This window comes from Lepidochelys kempii, chromosome 7, assembly GCF_965140265.1.
Source record: "Lepidochelys kempii isolate rLepKem1 chromosome 7, rLepKem1.hap2, whole genome shotgun sequence".
Taxonomy (NCBI): Eukaryota; Metazoa; Chordata; order Testudines; family Cheloniidae; genus Lepidochelys; species Lepidochelys kempii.
The window spans coordinates 68319320-68338741 of NC_133262.1; the positions used below are offsets into that span (position 1 = coordinate 68319320).

At 41.4% G+C, this 19422-nt stretch overlaps 1 protein-coding gene across 3 annotated transcripts in view; it reads left to right on the forward strand.

Moving 5' to 3' along the window:
* RET (ret proto-oncogene) overlaps nt 1-19422 on the forward strand; it is a 128835-nt gene that overhangs the window by 64005 nt on the left and 45408 nt on the right. For 2 of the 3 annotated variants that reach the window (XM_073353250.1, XM_073353251.1), the window contains exons 2-6: nt 9672-9923; nt 11153-11446; nt 11769-12010; nt 14829-15030; nt 16822-17021. In XM_073353250.1, coding sequence (XP_073209351.1) covers nt 9672-9923; nt 11153-11446; nt 11769-12010; nt 14829-15030; nt 16822-17021 — 1190 coding nt within the window. Of the gene's footprint in view, nt 1-3750; nt 3862-9671; nt 9924-11152; nt 11447-11768; nt 12011-14828; nt 15031-16821; nt 17022-19422 lie in introns of those variants that run through there. The other variant, XM_073353249.1, reaches the window with a different exon arrangement.

A 19422-nucleotide genomic window follows, 5' to 3' on the forward strand; every position in this document is an offset into this window, starting at 1 on the left:
ATAGCACATATGCTCTTGATCACTATTAGCATTCTGCCTTCTTACTCCACATCTCCTAATAATTCTCAACAAGGACTATTTCTGAGACAGTTTCTATTCCTGAGATTGCTCTTTTCCCCCCCTGAACACCAGTGAGGTGATGAGGGCTTCTCTCAAGAGCCCCTCATTTAAAATTCTGCCACTGGATTGATTCCCCTGCATGAAATGCAGCTTGTCCCTTCTCTGGCTACTGTTAAATCAATCCTGTCAGGAATGACATATCCCTGAGACTCATAAAAGTATTTCTGAAGGGCAATTTGATACTTGTGGAATGGACAAGATTGGCAGGTATTTTCAGAGAGTTTCTCATGGAAAGATAACTCTTGCAGGGTCCTAACTCCACGTGACCCTCCTTCAAACTATATGAGTTGAACTCTGTTCCATACTGTCTGTATACTCTTCAGGAACTAGGTATAAACATTCCCAGCATGTGACAACATAATGGTCTTGCCAAGTGGTTTACTTGGATTTTGGTCATGAAGAAGTGTTGGTTTTTCGATAAGTAGATTTCTTGATTCTCCTCTTCTGCAAGGTCTAGAAGAGCACAGCTTATTGCAGACTAAGTGGGAAGGGAGGAATTTTGTGGCAGATTGCAGATACTGACAGTGTATCCCGGCCACATGCTCTGAGTCAAACATCAGGTAGATGAATATTCATAATGGAGCATAATGGCCAATAAACAGTAGTCAAAATAGGGACACAGTGCTAACCCCCCCACATCTAACTGATTGTTGAAATCTGATGCTGTGCCACAAATGGTGGAATATTAACAGCACACTCCCATGTTTGTCAGCTAATATCATTTTCTCCTCTACTCTACAAATGTCCTGACTTGAGAGGGGCATGTTATTAATGTAATCATACACCCATTTCAGTAAGGCATAGAGTAAATTCTTCAATATTCTTTCCACATCAGGGAAAGGTTTATTTCTCATGAATTGTAACACTATCCCTCAACAATATGGAGAAGGCCTGAGTAAATTTTGCTAGAGGAAATTGGTTGTGTCACATATGTATATTATTATTAGTTGAAAGAAAACCAACTCTTGTTCCAGTTTCCATATTGCTGCTGAGAATCATTTTCCCTATTATTTTAACTCACAAACCAATTAAAGCTCTGTTAATGCAGTTCATATTTCAGCACATGAAATGTGGTGGGTAAGATTACCCATACATCTAGCAGAATAAGGCTAACCAGAGCCAGTAGTTGCAAGTTGAAGCTAGATGAATTCAGACGAGAAATAAGGCGCACATTTTTAACAGGGAGGGTAATTAATCATTGGATCAACTTACCTAGGGATGTGGGGATTCTCCATCACTTGAATTCTCTAAATGAAGACTGGACATCTTTCTAAACTATATGCTTTAGCTCAAAGAGAAGTTATGGGTGTGAAGCAGAAATTATTGGGTTACATAGATTTATTCTTTGGTTTGTGTTATGCAGGATCAGATGATATGGTCATAATGGTCCTTTAAAGCTTTAAAAATATATTAATTGAGAACCGCAAAAGAAGACCATCTGAGTACAATGCACTTAGATAAAGAGGCATGTGACAATTAAGGGATTAAAAACACACACACAACTATGAAAATAGTGTTTTAAATAAAAATTAGATTCTGTAATATTTTCTAACTTCCACAATCACAGAGATCTGTGCAAATGGGTACACCTAATGTTCTACCAGATTCTGACTCTACTCCATATTTTGCATAATGTCATATTTCTTTTTACTAGGGATATGTACGCATAATTTCTTTAAATGCCAATGGACGTTATACCCATTGATCAGGGAGGTGAGATATTTTAGGTTTATTCAAATGCAGCATTTGGATTCTGGGAAGCTTCATTGGTTAGTAACTCTGCTATTTGCAAACCTCTTGTACTACAGCTTGAGTGTGGAGTAAGTGAAAATCAAAGCTCAGATGTAACTGGATGAAACTGTCAAAGTATTGCATCAAATGTACATGTAAACATAAAGTAATGGTACTGAAGAAAAGCAGGAGGCTTCTTCTTCTTATTGGCATGGTCTTTTGGATAATGCACAGGAACATGACTCAGGAGATCTGGGTTCTGTTCCTAGCTCTACGACTGATCTGTTTTGTAACTTGGATCAATGAATGTAGTCTGTGCCTCAGTTTCCCCTTCAATAAAATGGGGCTGATAGCACCTTCCAGAGAAATTTTGAATATTAATTGTATAGTTATGTGAAATTCTCTGATGGAAATCCCCGCTGTAAGTGTAAGGTTGTATTCAAATCTAATTTGAATTGCTTTCACAATGTCAAAAGCACCGAAGTTCCATTTTCAAAAAGTGACTTAGGCATTAAGAATCTAACTTTCCATGAGACTTAATTTCCTAAGTGCCCTACTGAAAAGAGGGTATAAGCTCCTCAGTTGCTTAAGTGCTTTTGAAAATTTTATCATCCATCTGAAAATGGATAATTTTTTCAAGAAAAATATGTAATGTATGTTTAAAAATAAAGTTAAAATGCTAAATATTTTGGCTAGCTCTGATTATAATGTGTGACAGGGTCGGGCCAGATGGCTACAGGAGAGTACTAGAAGATAGAAATATTAACCCCAGATTAAGCAGGTCCCTTTCCCCTGGGTAAAGTAACAGGGGCGGTTCGAGAACAATCAGGAACGTGCTAAAATCAATTAAGACAGGCAGACTAATCAGGGCACCTGGTTTAAAAGGGACCTCACTTCAGTCAGCATGCAAAGAGTGGGAAGTGAGAGGGCATGCTGCTGGAGGACTGAGGAGTACAAACGCTATCTGGAATCAGGAGGAAGGTCCTGGGGTGAGGATAAAGAAGGTGCTGGCGGGAGACCATGGGGAAGTAGCCCAGGGAGTTGTAGCTGTCACACAACTGTTACAGGAGATGTTGTAGATAGCTGATATCCCCAGGGCCCTTGGCTGGAATCCAGATTAGAGGGCAGGCCAGGGTTCCCCACATCCCCCCAACTCCCTATTGGATACAGGAGGAGTTGACCTGGACTGTGAGTCCCACCAGAGTGGAAGGTCTCTGGCCTGTCCCCCGACCCGCTTGGTGGATCAGCAAAGACTGAGGGGATTGTTCTCCTCCCTTTCCCTATGCTGGCCAGTGATAAAGTTAGCTGAGTGAACGGCATGTTTGTACCACTGACAAAAGGAGCCAAACTGAGGGCTGCCGTGAACCTCTGAGGTGAGCAAATCTGCCAGAAAGCGCAGGATCCACCAAGGCAGAGGAGGAACTTTGTCACAAATGGAAAACAACAAATACACAGTGTTCCAAGCTAAGACAGAACCTGAGAAAATAGAACTGGTTGAAATTTTCCAAGTTGCAAATTTTTCAACCAAAATGAGAAAACAAGTATATTGAATACATGGTATATAAGTAACTGTATGAAGTGCATTCCTGTGCACCCTGTGAGTAGGGCAGGAAGATGCTGGAATTTGGCTTTGGTTCAGATACGCCATTGTATGTTTGAATGCTTAGCTGAATCTGACCTGAACAATTTGAATCTGCAAAAACTCATCTTTTTAAAAATCTGGCTCCTTGGAGATTACATTTTTTCTTTTGATGTTTGAACTGCTTCTTGTTCAGGTCAGGACTCAGAAAAAACACAAAAATAGGTGGTAATGTATAATAATGTCACTTCTGTTCCTGGCCAAAACCTAGAAGTGCCTAGCAGAATTATTAGACCTTAGATAAGTTTTGTTATATTCCTTTTCAGAAATGAACTTCAAAGTTTTAAGTGGATTTCTAACTTTGTTGAAACTGATTCTCCCAACCCTACTTGCAAGACACAATGCCATCAGCAAAGGAAGAAGAGTAGCAGGTGCAATGTAACTGAATTTTCAGTGGTGGTGATGATTTGCCAAATATTTTTGAACATGTCTAGATATCAGTTGTCTTGATTAATTAATCTTCAAGCATATCTCTTCCAATTAACTGTTATTCAAAGGACAACCAAAAAAAAATGAGGAGTACTTGTGGCATCTTAGAGACTAACAAATTTATTTGGGCATAAGCTTTTGTGGGCTAAAACCCACTTCATCAGGTGCATGCCGTGGAAAATACAGTAGGAAGATATATATATATATATATATATATATACACACACATACACACACAGAGAACATGAAAAAATGGGTGTTGCCATACCAACTGTAACGAGACCAAACCAATCAATTAAGGCGAGCTGTTATCAGCAGGAGAAAAAAAACGTTTGTAGTGATAATCAGGATGGCCCATTTCAAACAGTTGACAAGAAGGTGTGAGTAACAGTAGGGGGAAATAGCATGGGAAAATAGATTTTACTTTGTGTAATGACCCATCCACTCCCAGTCTTTATTCAAGCCTAATTTAATGGTGTTCGGTTTGCAAATTAATTCCAATTCTGCAGTTTCGCATTGGAGTCTGTTTTTGAATTTTTTTTGTTGGAGAATTGCGACTTTTAGGTCTGAAATTGAGTGACCAGGGAGGTTGAAGTGTTCTCCGACTGGTTTTCGAATGTTATAATTCTTGATGTCTGATTTGTGTCCATTTATTCTTTTGTGTAGAGACTGTCCGGTTGGCCAATGTACGTGGCAGAGGGGCATTGCTGGCACATGATGGCATATATCACATTGGTAGAAGTGCAGGTGAACGAGCCCCTGATGGTGTGGCTGATGTGATTAGGTCCTACGATGGTGTACCTTGAATAGATATGTGGACAGAGCTGGCAACAGGCTTTGTTGCAAGGATAGATTCCTGGGTTAGTGTTTTTGTTGTGTGGTGTGTGGTTGCTGGTGAGTATTTGCTTCAGGTTGGGGGGCTGTTTGTAAGCGAGGACTGGCCTGTCTAGTAAGTGAGTTCCTACTGTGAGCTACTATCTATGACAATTTGGGTTTGTTTGTTTTAAAAAGAGGAAGGTTAAATATACAATGAATTACTAGTCTCTGTACTATTTAAAGCTGTGATCCTGTAAACACTTAGGGGCAGAATTCGGAGCCAGATTTTCAAGGGACCAGATCCTCAAAAGCGCTCAGCACCCAAAATTCTGAGCTCTTTTGAAAGTCTGGCTGATGATGAAATTCAAGCATCGGAGTAGCCACTTTACAGTGAAACTGCTCAGATGCATAAAGTTAAACATGTTCATTAGTTTTTGCAAGGATCTAAATTACTTAAATGGAATGGAGGTGTTCTGAAAAGCACTTCAGTGTTCTAGATCTCAGGGTTCCAATTAAGTAAAATTCTCATGCTGAAACACAGAAATCGTAACTGGTAACATTTTTTGACAAGCCTGGTTTGCTTTCTTCTTGTGATAGGACGACTCCTTGTTAGGTGAACGAGATTTGGCTCAGTTGTCTGTTACAAACTTTACTGGCCTAACTGAGTAGGAATAGTGTCTCCATTGAAAATGCACAGTGGTGTATTTTAATGTTTTAATTTTTAATCAACAATCAATTCAGTACAGTATTAAAAGGTACATAAAGCAAACCTGTATTTGAATTGAATCATAGGAGTTAGTGATGGAAAAGTTCTACTAGTTCATGTCGTCTTCCCTCCTACTACTGGATAATTTATTTGGATCTCACCAAGAGGAGTTTCCCCCAACATTCCGGTTAAATTTAGACCACAGGCAGGGACCTTGCCTCCTTTTTGGTTTGTATAGTCTTACCTTCCTTAATTTATCTCTATTTTGTTACATCTTGTACCACCTTAAATAATTTTTTTCACTCCTCTTTGCATCTTTCTGATAGAAGTATATCTCTCCTAAGGTATGTTATACATATTTAACGCTTGTATTCCTGAAAATATTGAGTTGCAATGATGTGTGGACACAATGTTTGCATAGCCTTCAGTTAGAAGCAACAGTAGATTGAATGGGCCAAAAGTATATCTTTGACGGTATCTTTATTAAACAGTGCATGTTGCTGACAAAATCTCAGTGCTGAATATCAAATGGAAATTGTTTTGCAGAAAACGCTCTTTTAAAAAAAATTAGAAAAGGTTTCTTGCAATTACAAAAGTAGGAGACCGAAAGAGATGCATGGAAAATTTAGGAAGAATGCTCATGAATCTAGTTTATGAACTAGATACATGCTAAAAGGAAATATAGCAGATGGAAAATAATATTTTCCTTTCAAAGAAAAGAAGTTGGAGGGGGACTTTAACTCAGGAGTCACTGGTTTTTAGCTCCCTGCTACCCACCAGCTGCCAAAAATTTATTGTATGCTTTTTTTAAAAGATTACAGCTGGCTGCCTTCTTAATTGAACATTATTTTGGTAAGTTTTTGCCTGCTTTATTAATTTATTTAATGCAAATTACATGTAGCTAAATAACAGCCAACTGTAAAACCTGAGGATGTAATTCCATGCAGCAATGCTGCTGATGTAATCACGAGAGAGAATACTGTGGCTTGTGTAGTGTTTCCAAGTTACATCATAGGCCTTTAATTCACAGTGGGTTTGCCATCTTCCTTTTCCTTCTTTAAAATGGATCCTTCAGTAATGAGGAAATGTTAGCCCATTACTATTCTGGAGATGCTTTGGCAGCCTACTTCCCATTTCTGCTGGGGCGGAAATGCATCATCATGGGAAAATGTCCAGTAAAAGTGGCCCAGTTTTGAGCAAAAAGGGCTTTGCACCAATAAAATGGATGGGGTGATATCTTTTATTGGCCCAACTTCTGCTGGTGAGAGAGACAAGCTTTTCGAGCTTATGCTGAGCTCTTCTTCGAGTCTAGGAAACTAATTCAGAGTGTCACAGCTAAATATAAGGTGGAACAGATTGTTTAGCATTCAAGGTCAAGAGGGCCGTTAACATCCCTTCAGTCACAGGGAGGAAAAGAAGGGGAGGGGAGCAGCTAGGGGGCAACAGTTGTAAGTGGGTTACAGATTGTTGTAATAAGCCATAAATTCAGTGTGTCTGTTCAGGCCAGATTTTTAGTGTCCAGCAAAGTTATGAATTTAAGCTCCCAGGCTCGTCTTTTGAAAGTGTTGTGTAGGTTTCCTATGAGGACTTATAGGTCAGATATAGAGTGATCGCTTTGTGAAAAGTTTCAGAGGAACAGCCGTGTTAGTCTGTATTCGCAAAAAGAAAAGGAGTACTTGTGGCACCTTAGAGACTAACCAATTTATTTGAGCATGAGCTCACGAAAGCTCATGCTCAAATAAATTGGTTAGTCTCTAAGGTGCCACAAGTACTCCTTTTCTTTTTGTGAAAAGTGTTCACCCACAGGTGGTGTGGTGTTTTGTCTTTTATCATTTTCCTGTGTGAGTTCATTTGAGAGCATAGTGCTTTTCAGGTACTCAGATACCACAGAATATGCTGCGAGGAGAAAGTCCAGGATATACACCTGAACACATTCAAAACTGCCTTCACCAAACAAGGACACTCCACCACAAAAATAGATCACATCACATCATGGCATGGCTCACCGAAATACCTCAAGAGAACCTGCTTCAATACAGAAATAAAACCCCTTCTAACCACACACCCCTAGTTGTCACCTGCCCCTACAGGGAACCCTTAGTATTCAACAACTACAACCAGACGTGAAAGTAAGCCGGTACGCCCTGGTGCACCGTACCGGGGTGGATCAGCTTCCCCAGGCGCAATTTAAAGGGTCTGCGGCTCCCAGCAGCGGCTGGAGCCCCCGGCCCTTTAAATTGCTGCTGGAGCCCTGGGGTAGTGGCGGCAGGGCTGGGGCGGTGATTTAAAAGGCCCGGGGTGGTAGCGGTGGCTGAGCCCTGGGCCCTTTAAATCGTCCCCAGAGCCCCACCGCCGCTTCCCCAAGGCTCTGGCACGCGCCGGGGATGATTTAAAGGGCCCAGGGCAGTAGTGGCGGTCGGAGTCCCGTCCCTGGAGCCCTGCTGCTGGAGCCATGGAGAAGCGGTGGTGGGGCTCCGGGGATGATTTAAAGGGCCCAGGGTTCTGGCCCTCGCTACTGCCCTGGGCCCTTTAAACTGCTGCCAGAGCCCCCGGCTGCTGCTGTTACCTGGGCGGGGGGAGGAGGGGAGAGGAGGGGGAAGGAGGCACTTACCGGTACAGGGTGGTCCGGGGCTGGCTCTGACCCCCCCCAGTCCAGCCCTGTACCGGTAAGTCCCTAGACTTACTTTTACCCCTGACTACAACCCATACTCAATGAGAACCCCATCCTGAAAGAAATATTTCCTGAGCCCCCTCTTCTGGCGTCCAAACAGCCCCCCAACCTCCCCAAGCTCATAGTCAGAAGCAAGCTCCCCACAGACCTGGACAGGCCAAATCAAAGCTGTATCAATGATCAACACCCACCCCCACCTCCCATCACAACACACCTTTCAAGATCTAAGACTCCTACACATGCCTAGCACAACATGTATTGTAGCTCATCCAGTGCACTAAATGCCCTAATAGCAACTATGTGGGTGAAACCAGACAATTACTACGCTCTCAAATGAATTCACACAGGGTGAATGAATCCAAATTAATGTAAATGTCTACAACCAGGGAGAGGAAATAAACAGTACAGAGGCACAATGGGTCAGTCGCACCCATTGCATTAGAGAGAGATTAAATTTCTCTAACCTTAATTGGTGTTATCAATCCTGAGTTTTTATATCTCTGAGACCTATATCTTTGTATGAGTTGTAATATTACTTAAGCACCTCCCTGGGGAACAGAACAGTGATAATAGAGGGCTCTTCAATCTACTGGTGAAAGATATAACAAGATCCAATGGTTGAAAGTTGAAGCTAGATAAATTCAGCCTAGAAATAAGGTGCAAATTTTCAACAGCGAGGGTAATTAATCATTGGAAGAATTTTATGAAAGGCTGGGGTAGATTTTTCCATTACTGAACATTTTAAAAACAAGATTGGATGTTATTCTGAAAAGATATTTTCCAGCTCAAACAGGAGTTAATTGAGGGAAATCCCATGACCTGTGTTATGTGGGAAAGTCAGACTGGTCCCTTCTGGCCTGATAATCTATGGATTTATTTAGTTGAGTGGAGTACCACTTACTTTAGGAAAGGTGTAGGGTGGATTGGTTGGTTTGTATGGGAAAGGAGGTGTCCACAAGAAAAATCACTACTTAAAAAGAAGTCCACACTAGGGAAAAGTTTGAAAGCCCCTGATGTACTTGCACGTTTTTCCTCTGGATAGAAATTGAGTGTTTGGACTGTGTGACTTGAAAGGGTGAGATTCATTTTACAGCAGTACCTCCTAATGTTTTTTCATCTAACTGTATTTATTTCCTCAATAAGATTTCACCATAAATGATGATATTCAGAGAAGAAAACAATTTGTGTGAGAATGGAAAAGCAGCTGGGAATTGCTGATGTGAATTTATCTGAAGTTTGACAAGAAATGCTCCATTAGGCTCTCTGCTGTGGCTATGGTCTTGTTTACAACTAAGCAATTTGGCTTCTAGGGGGAATTCTCATAGCTTGTACATAAATTATGGGTCAAATCCTCAACTGATAAACATTGAGGTAGTGCCATTGAACTCAGTAGAGCTATACCAATTTACACCAGCTCAGGATCTGGGTCGGCTCTTATATCTTCCTATGCACTTACTAAATGGAGCTTCCAATTCTTTAGAAATGCACCTCTTACGACAATGTCTACCCAGAGTTCATTCAGCTTTAACAGTTCTCCTGTTGTTTGTGTTCCTTTGCAGCTTCCTTTGGTCTCTACTTCCCTAGGAAAGATTATTCTGAGACTGTCTACATTGATCAACCAGCCGGTACGCCACTATTGCACATCCGTGCCTTGAGGGATTCACATGGGGAAGTGGCCCACTTTCAGCTGTGCCAGCATCTCTTTATCTATCGCGTTGGAGCCTATGAAAATCATTGGTTTCAAATCAAAGAAAAAACAGGGCTTCTCTACCTCAATAAGAGTCTGGATAGAGGAGACTTCGATATCCTGTGTAAGTCTGAGAGGAGTAGCTGCAGTTGCGATAATGTCCAGAGTTGAAGCTAAACACTTACATCTAATGGGATTTATCCAGCAGCATATGAATAGCAAGTCAATACTTAGGGGTCAGATTGGAAGAACTGTTTGTTTACTTTAAATGAATTTTGGGATTGAAAAGAATCCTCAGATAGACACAGTGGTATTAAAGCCAAAATGAACACTAAGGCTGAGAAGAAATTGCATTAGTTGTCAAATGGTGGAGTTTCATCAGGAAAGTTTCATCAGTTTAACTAAATCAATGTAATGAACCTAGACTAGACCCCAAAGAAGACACACTTAAACCATTTTTAATCCTTGCAAGTTTATTCTTATTTAGTAATTTACCAACAAGTTATATCCATTTATGTGTTGGTTAAAATTTTATTTCTGCATCAGTTCAGATAGACTGATTTTAGTTAAATTGGTGCAACTTTTCTAATATAAGCAAAACCTTTAGTTACAAAGACCCAGCTATCTGGAGCACTTTTTTTATGGGGTAGTAAATGAACCTCTGCTGAAGGGGTTAAGTGATGCCTATTTATATTGCTTGGGATTGAAGTGAGGTTTTTTTTTTTTGTAAGAACCGCATACCATTGAACCATAGAAATGAATTGTTTCCATTCTCCTCTTGCATTCAATAGACAGAACCTATATCTTGGTGGTTTTGATCCCCGAGGAAATTAGGTAGCATTAGATGAGGGAGGAGAAAGTGGTGTAAAGAAACATCCAGAAGTAAAGGCTGCTGAAAAGGCTTTCACTGTGGGGTAGTCAGATAGTCTGAAGCAATAGGAGAACCTATAAGAGCCATATTTTCCACCTTAGCCTGTAATTTTGGGTGGCTTGGTCCAACTTCAAACATGTAGGGCCTTATTTTCAGAGGTGCCAAACATCACGTATTGTCACTGAACTGGCCTTTACTTCTGGATCAGTTTCAGAGATCAGTAGGGTTCCACTGTGGGGTAGTGTGATAAGCTAAAGGAATAGGAGAACCTGTAAGAACCATGTTTTCCACATTAGCCTGTAATTTTGGGTGGCTTGGCCCAACTTCAAACATGTAGGGCCTTATTTTCAGAGGTGCCAAACATCGGGTATTGTCACTGAACTACTTGGTTCACTGTAGAATAATGGCTGATGGAAGGAAAATATTAAGAGGAATATTTGCTTGTTTCTTTGTCAACTGTTTCTTTGTTTCTGTTCTTGCAGTTGGAAGAAATTGGGTGTCATTACCAAAGGTGACATTTCATGTCTACCTTTCATCTCAGCCCTTCCAAGGGAAGGAATGTGAGACGCCCATTTCTGCCCTGGTGCATCTCTCCATCCTCAATGCCACTGTACCAGCTTGCAATGCTCTGACATCAAGGGAGCTTTGTTTCTCAGAAATGGATCTCTCCTTTCACATCAAGGAGAATAAACCACCTGGTACATTTCATCAGCTTCAGTTACCCCCAATATATCACCTGTGCCAGAATGTCAGCATTTCCTACAAATTACTAGCAGGTAAAACTGGAGGTAAACCATTCAGTCACAGTCATATTAATGAGATTTTTAATGGAGCAGATCTCTCTTCTGTTGGTTATTCTACTCTGCTTCCACACAAGTCCTGTAGACTTCCTCTTGTGCCCCTGATATAGCTCCTCCGCCTTCCTCCATATCTCTTCCTAGACTGATTTTCATAATACAGAGTGAAATTCTTCCCTCTACATGGATGCAACCCAAATGGCTTCATTGGGATCACACCAGTATGTCAAAGAGGAGAATAATCACACACCACTAATAGGAAAGGATTATTCCAGTTTATGCTCTGCATGTGTTGTTTCAGTTGATGGGCTGCCTTTTCGCTACAATGAGAACACCACAGGCGTGAGTGTTGTGCAGCGTTTGGATCGGGAAGAAAGAGAGAGGTACGAGCTGATCGCCAAGTGTACAGTGAGAGAGGGCTCCAAGGAGATGCAGGTCGAGGTGCCCTTCCTGGTCAATGTGTTAGATGAAGATGACTCTGCCCCCTTCCTTCCCAATGGCACTAGCACGACGGATGCTGTTGTGGAATTCAACAGAAAAGAGGTAGAGTTCTCTTCTGCTTGGACTCTGAGATGTTCAGTGGAAATGCTGTGGGTTAGGCATGTCTACATGGAAACTTCAGACCTTGTATGTTAGCTCTCAGCATCATATGCCCTAATTTACGATACAGTCCAGAGAGCTCTGACTGCCTAATAATAGTAATAATATGAGGAATGTGATGACCACCTCCACTGAGTGACTAATTATCTGAGTGGTCATTTGACAGATTTCCCTGTGTGTGTATATCTGCCTATATATTACATACAAAAAGCTATGTTAAAATATAATTTAGGTGGGAAAGTCAATCACTGAGAAGTTAAGAAATGCAAGATTTATAGCTGTCCATGCAACCATGATTCTTCTTTGTGCAAGTACACTGACTGAGGCCTGGGTTCTGTGGAAAACAATAGCGTGTGTAATTAAATACTGTACCATAATGCATGCACACAAAGAGGCATCGTGTCAAAGGCCTGCTTCAAACAAAGAAGAGGTGAGAGCTTCTCAAATAAAAGGGTTTCAGGAATCTTTTGTTACGGAAGGTCTTAGGGAATCTAAATATTGGGATTGCTACCAGCTCCTCATATAATGTATATTTGTGAATATCAATTGATATTTCTTTTATTTATTTATTTACAATGGGATTTAAACAGGCACCTGTCTGCTGCCTTGGACATCTTTTGGTGTTACTTATAAAAAACACATACAAACAGAACAAAACCAGCAGCAACTTCCTGGAAAACTCCACCTCAAACGCTAACCAACTTTCCCCACCAACACTCCCATCCTACATAAACCTTCCTCAGATATCTAGGCAAAATTATGGTTCTTGCAGTGTCCACTGAAAGTCAACAATGCCAGAGTATTCAGGGCCAAGGGTAGGATCTTGTTCTGTAGCTGAAGGTTGCTCATTGACAACCCTTTACCACCTCCACCCCCTCTGTACTCCATGGCACCCCTCCTGCTACAGTGAATAGAGTCCAGCCTGAAAGTAGGCACATTTCTCGTATGGCTTTATAGGTGAAACCCAAGATACATATGTATAAAACTAGTAGAATAACATTCAGCTGGGACTTACTCTGGGAGAAGAAATGCTCATAAAAGCTTTAGTAGATGGTTGTTATGCTTGAGCCATTTCAATGTGCGTTCATCATAAGCCATGCATAAAATTCCAGCAAGTACTCAGTCACTTCCCTCCAGGGATTTCTGTGTAATAATATTTCTCTAATAGCTGTATTTCTTTCCCTTGGAAGTAAACTGGATTTTGCATATCTGGTCTGGAAAGAGAGTATACAATTTTGGATGTTTGCTGCCACCTACAGGCTTGACATATCAGTTCCACACACTGATGGGCATAACTAGTAGAGCTGCTTGAAAAATGGAATTCCCATCCCATGGAAACTTCTGCCTCTGAAATTTTGTTTCTTCTCAAATCAGGATGAAAAGCAGAAATCTCAGTATTTGTCATGCAGTGAAATATTTTTGACTTTAATATGATGTATAATATAGTTGAAATAAACCTTGACAAAATCAATTTATTCTCATGAAACATTTTGATTTAATTAATTCAGTGTTTTCCAGCAGAAAAATCTGTTGCCGGAAAACTTCCAAAATACCTCTGATAATTTGTATATTCAAACTTAAAAGGAGAAGGGATTTGTATGGGAATCTCAATGGCCAATGGAATTATAACTGTACAAAATGAGTTTGAGGCCTACTGCCAGGTAATCAGAAATCTAGTGTAGAGTCAATAAAGAGCAATCTAGTGGAATGAGCACAAGACTGGGAGCCTAGAACATCTGATTTCTGATCATCCTTCTGTTACTGACTCTCTGTGGGGCCTTAGTTATGTCATGCGGCCTCTATTTCTTCTTCCCTGACTTTTAAATGTGGATTTGTTGCTCACCTGCAACAAGAATATTGAGGATTATTTTTTTATTTTGATGAGTGAAAGCAAGGTATGATCCTATTACTTCTGCCTTCAAACGTCCAGTATTACATTTGAGCACAGCCACTTAATTAGTCTCTCCCGGGAGCTAAGGGAGAAAAATCTCTGCTATCCCAGCCATTCTCTGTAAATTGGGGATTAAATTTTTTTAAAAATCCCACAGCACATAACAGAGAGTGAACTGCATGTCTTAGGGAGTGGAGACTGCACTACATGGGACACATCCTCTTGTGTGTTCCAACCCTTCTTGCCATTCACACAGCTGAGAATTCAAGCCACCCTAAACTCTGTGAGGTTGAGTTGGTGCAGAACCAGCCAGAGAATGAGGATCAGTAGCTGGTTCCGTGAGGACTCCCCCCGCCCCTCCTCACCTTGCTGACCTGAGCCAATATTGGCAGTCCCATATTTTTCACTTGGCTTTTCATTCTGTGCATCACCTCATGTTTATTCAGTGATATACCAGAGTTGCAAAATTACCCCAAAGATCATCCTAGCTACAAAGTCTCTGGGGTCATTGAGACCACTAGTTGGGGATTGCTGGAATCAGATATGCTGTCTTTACATAGGTCTCAAAACTGACTGTTGCTACAGTAATTTTGCAATTCACTGGCTTTATGAAATGCTGTTACAGTGCTCATCTGTCACCAAATAGGTGGTAAGCGGTAGGATCATCAATCTTTGCCCTTTCTGTTAAAGACCTACAAAGACTTTGAATGGAAGTGGATTTGTACAGAATGTCAGGGAGCTTTATATGGACAGGACTTTGGTCTCCAGATTGTATCACTTATTCAGACAGTAAACCAGAAAGCAAATCTGGAAAAAAGATAGTGTGGCAGTCATTGATTTTTCCCCATATTGTCTATGATTTTCTTGTAGGGAACTGTCCTAGCCACACTGACTGTGTGTGATGCAGACACCACACCTATTTTCCCCATTGAAAGCAGCAGAAAGAAGTACACAGGCACCATCAGTACAACTGATCCGTGGATTAGCGAAACATTTCGGGTGGATCACATCTTCCACGAGATCTATTTCAGCCCCAATGGCAGCCAAGTGAGGGGAACACTGCATGAATACAGTAAGGTCTCTTCCTTCTAACAAAGAGTGAAATTGCTTTGCTTATAATTGCCCAAAATTGTATTTCACTTTTCTATGCATCTGGAAAATACCAAGCCGATGGAAAATGAGACAGAAAATCCCAGTATCAGAACAGATATTTGGGACTGAAAGAGGGGATTCTGATATTACAGTCTTTCCTCCTATGTATAACACAGTGACTGTATAGGAATCTGACAGTTGCATTATGTGTTGACTAGCCAAGAGAAGTTCTGATTGTATTGCATTTCAGAATGTGATTCTAAGCTAATGACTACAGCTGGATGGGAAACATTTTTCCTCTACCACACACACTTTTGAGATTTTTAAGATTTTCCAGTTTCACATTGGGGAGAAACGGAGGCATTTTGAAAAAAAATCATGAAAAAACAGAGAGAGGCCCATCCGCTTGCTCCAAAATAGCTAATAGCCAGATGGGGAGGGCACTCACTTGGGTCCCCCAGTATACATCTACCCAGCCAAAAAAAAAGCCAAAACCCACAACACAGTGGGTCAGCTGACTCAGGCTCACATTGCTGGGCTGAAAATAGCAGTGTAGATGTTCGGGCTTGGGCTGGAGCCAGGGTGCTGAAACCCAGGAAGGCTGGAGGGGCCCAGGCTCCAGCCTCAGCCTGAAAGTCTACACTATTTTTAGCTCTTCAGCTCAAGCCCATTGACCTGGGCTCTGAAAGTCACTGCTGCTGGTCTTTTTTTTTTGCTGCGTAGACATATCGCCACATCCCAGATCATAGTCCTAACCACCAGGCTATTGGCTATTCTGTGGTGGGTATCTCTCATATTGACCAGAAGATATGTGAAACGTTCCTGTGAAAAATGTTGATTTTGATGAATCCACATTTTTCTAATAAGCACCGTTTCATCAAAACATTCCCAACCAGCTTTAGTTGTGACATATCTTTAGGCACTTTTTGTTGAATGGAATGGGAGAATATCTATATTTCTAGTTTTAATTCAACCTCTCCCTTTACCTAGTGTGACAAAGTTCCTGCTCTACCTTGGTGGGTCTTGCACTTATTGGCAGATTTGCTCACCTTGGAGCTTCACGGCAGCCTCAGCTTGGCCGTTTTTCTGAACCCACAGTCCAGGTCGACGACTCCTGTGTCTGACCAGGAGTTGGGAGGATTTGGGGGGAACCCGGGCCCGCCCTCTACTCCGGGTTCCAGCCCAGGGCCCTGTGGAATGCAGCTGTCTAGAGTGCCTCCTGGGACAGCTGTGCGACAGCTACAACTCCCTGGGCTACTTCCCCATGGCCTTCTCCCAACACCTTCTTTATCCTCACCATAGGACCTTCCTCCTGGTGTCTGATAATGCTTGTACACCTCAGTCCTCCAACAGTACACGTTCTCACTCTCAGCTCCTAGCACCTCTTGCTCCCAGCTCCTCTCACGCACACCACAAACTGAAGTGAGCTCCTTTTTAAAACCCAGGTGCCCTGATTAGCCTGCCTTAATTGATTCTAGCAGCTTCTTGATTGGCTGCAGGTGTTCTAATCAGCCTGTCTTACTTGTCTTCAGAAGGTTCCTCATTGTTCTGGAACATTCCCTGTTACCCTACCCAGGGAAAAGGGACCTATTTAGCCTGGGGCTAATATATCTGCCTTCTATTACTCTCCTATAGCCATCTGGCCTGACCCTGTCACACTAGTAGTATGCCATGAGCCTGTGCTTGAAGAATAGATTTGATATTTATAGTTGGGATTTTGTGCTGCCTAAAAATGCATCAACATGTGAAAAGCCAATCTTCTCTTTTGCAGAACTGATGCTGAATAAAAATATTTCAGTCACAGAGAACCGTTCCTTCCAGTTGGATGTTTTGGTGAATGACACAGAGTTTCATGGCCCTGAAAGATCTGTGATGCTCCACTTCAATGTCTCCATTCTTCCCGTCAGCATTCAGTTCTCTAATGTGACTTACCAGTTCGCGGTGAACAGAAATGCTGAACGTTTTGCACAGGTAAGGACTGTCTTAATTGCTTTTGATTTTGGCATTGTTGAAGATAAACCTTGTAAAAGTGAGACAGCTTGAAGGGAAATGTGTACATAAAAAAAACAAAAAAACAACCCTTCAGGATTTCAGAAAGGTCCACAAATACCAGATGACATTGCAAATCTGTTCTGACCCTGAGGCAATGTTACCTAGTAGTTAGAACCCTGGACTGGGTTTCAGGAAACTTAGGTTGTCATATTGATTCTGCTACTGGCCTGCAAGTCACTTTGCTTCTCTTTGCCTCATTTTCACCCGTGTATAAAATGATGTGTGTATTACAGAGCCTCATTTTGCAAGGTGCTGTACAAATACATAGTCAGGGACAGTCCCTGCCGCAAAGAGTTTATGATCTAAATAACAAAGCATTGTGACCCTCCGGATCACTATCACACTTATATGTGATTACTGCTTTGCCAACATCCAGTCTGAGTGGCTCTAGAAACTAGCACCAGCTAATCTGGAAGCAGAGAATTTTTAGATGGCTGTACTCTGATATGATCATCAAATCTGAGTCTTTGAAATGAAGCATGGTACTTCTGAAAGTGAGCAGTGTCTTAAAAAATGCTTCCAAGCTTGGCTTCATCCTCACTGCATCTGTTCCTTCCCAAAGTTTGCAGAAGATAGTGTCAGCATTCCCACTTCTTTGCACAGAAACAAAAAGGTGGATTCTACCCGTCAGGTGGACATTGCCACCTGCTTCTAGGTGGGCTTCTCCTGGTCTGCCTAGCTCTGATAGGACAGATTTCCAGCTGACAGGCCAAGCGCTTGTCCTTGGTGGATGGCCCTAGCACCTGGGATAAGGGAGGCTTGAGAAGTCAGAGATGTGAGTATGTGTTTTCCAATATACACATAGCTCCAACCGAAGCCTTGTCAGACATTAAACAGAAGTGAGCTATCGTAATGCATAATGTAAATATGACCTTGTCACAGTTACGAGGTGAACTACACCTCTGATGTCTCCTAGTCTTGTGGAGGTCACCCACTTCCAGTTGCAGTCTCTAGCCATCACCTGGCTCAGGGTGGAATCCCCTGATTCTCCCATACCTGGGATGCAGTCCCCTGGTACTATTCATGAATTTCTAGCAGGGCTGATTTAGACTCATATCCTGCAGTTGTTTTCTGTCCAGGTCAATGACAATAGTAACCAGTGACCAAACAGCTCCTTAAAGCAAATAATTATTTATTTAGAACCAGAGCATTTAAGAGAAAACAGATCTAAAACCACTAAACCCACCACTCTAGCTTACCAGGTGTTTAACCATCTTCCACATGGGCATTCTAGGAGCATTGTTCTCTATAGACTCTCTTCCACAGAGCCGCTCTCTTTCTGAGCCTGTCAGAGCTCACTGATGCTCACTGGACACCCCCTAGCAACTCACCCCCCTTCACAGGAATCAGTTTACTTTTAAACTGATTATAACCCTTTGGCAACTCCTAGCAGTGGCAAAGCAAGATTTACAACCGGAGAGAAGGTGTTTGAAGCTAGCAAACAGACCCTTTGTATTTCTTGATTATGCCTGTATGTTTTTATCTGGGAAGCCATTTTGTTGCTTCCCTGCTTGTTGTTCGCAGAGTCCCCTATTAAGCTAGATCAGTGCATTCATGTAGGAATGTCACATACCGTGTTCATAAAATTGTTACATGTCAGTATTTGTGACATTATTATAGATTATTACGTAGCAACTCCGCTTCTGTTAAAGGTCCTATATTAACATAAATAGAGCAAACAAATAGTTCCTTAGGTTGTTCACTGGACAAAGCCTTTTGGACCCTAATTAAAGTGAATTGTAGGAAAGAATGACAATGGAAAAGGGTAAAAAAATCAAGTGGAGAAGATACTCCTACTGCAATATGTTCATGGATTTTCCCTAGATAATGGCTACTCATTAATTAATGTGCTTCCTAATTTAACCCTCATTTCAGTTTAATCACCATCATCGCCATTAATAATACCTTCTAGTAACATTTCCAACAGATTGACATTAATCAGTGGTAAATTACAGTGAATTCCTGCAGAACATGCATGTTAATACTAAACCAACTCATTATAATGAATATTGTGGAAAGATGAAATGTTTCCATATTCTAAAACCTTGTGACAAATAGAGACGTAAGAAGTCCTGTGTAGTTGTAACACAGAGCAGGGTTGAGACTAACTTGTTTTTCCCGCCTCCCATTGTGAAGGAAACTTAATAATCAGATGCCTTACTTATCTTTAAGCTTCCGGTTAGTCAAGGAGAAGAATAAAAGAGGAAAGCAAGATATATTATGGTCTAGATAATACTAAGCTCTGCCGTGAGTGCAGGGGACTGGACTAGATGACTTCTCAAGGTCCCTTCAAGACCTATGATTATCTGGCTTCACATTT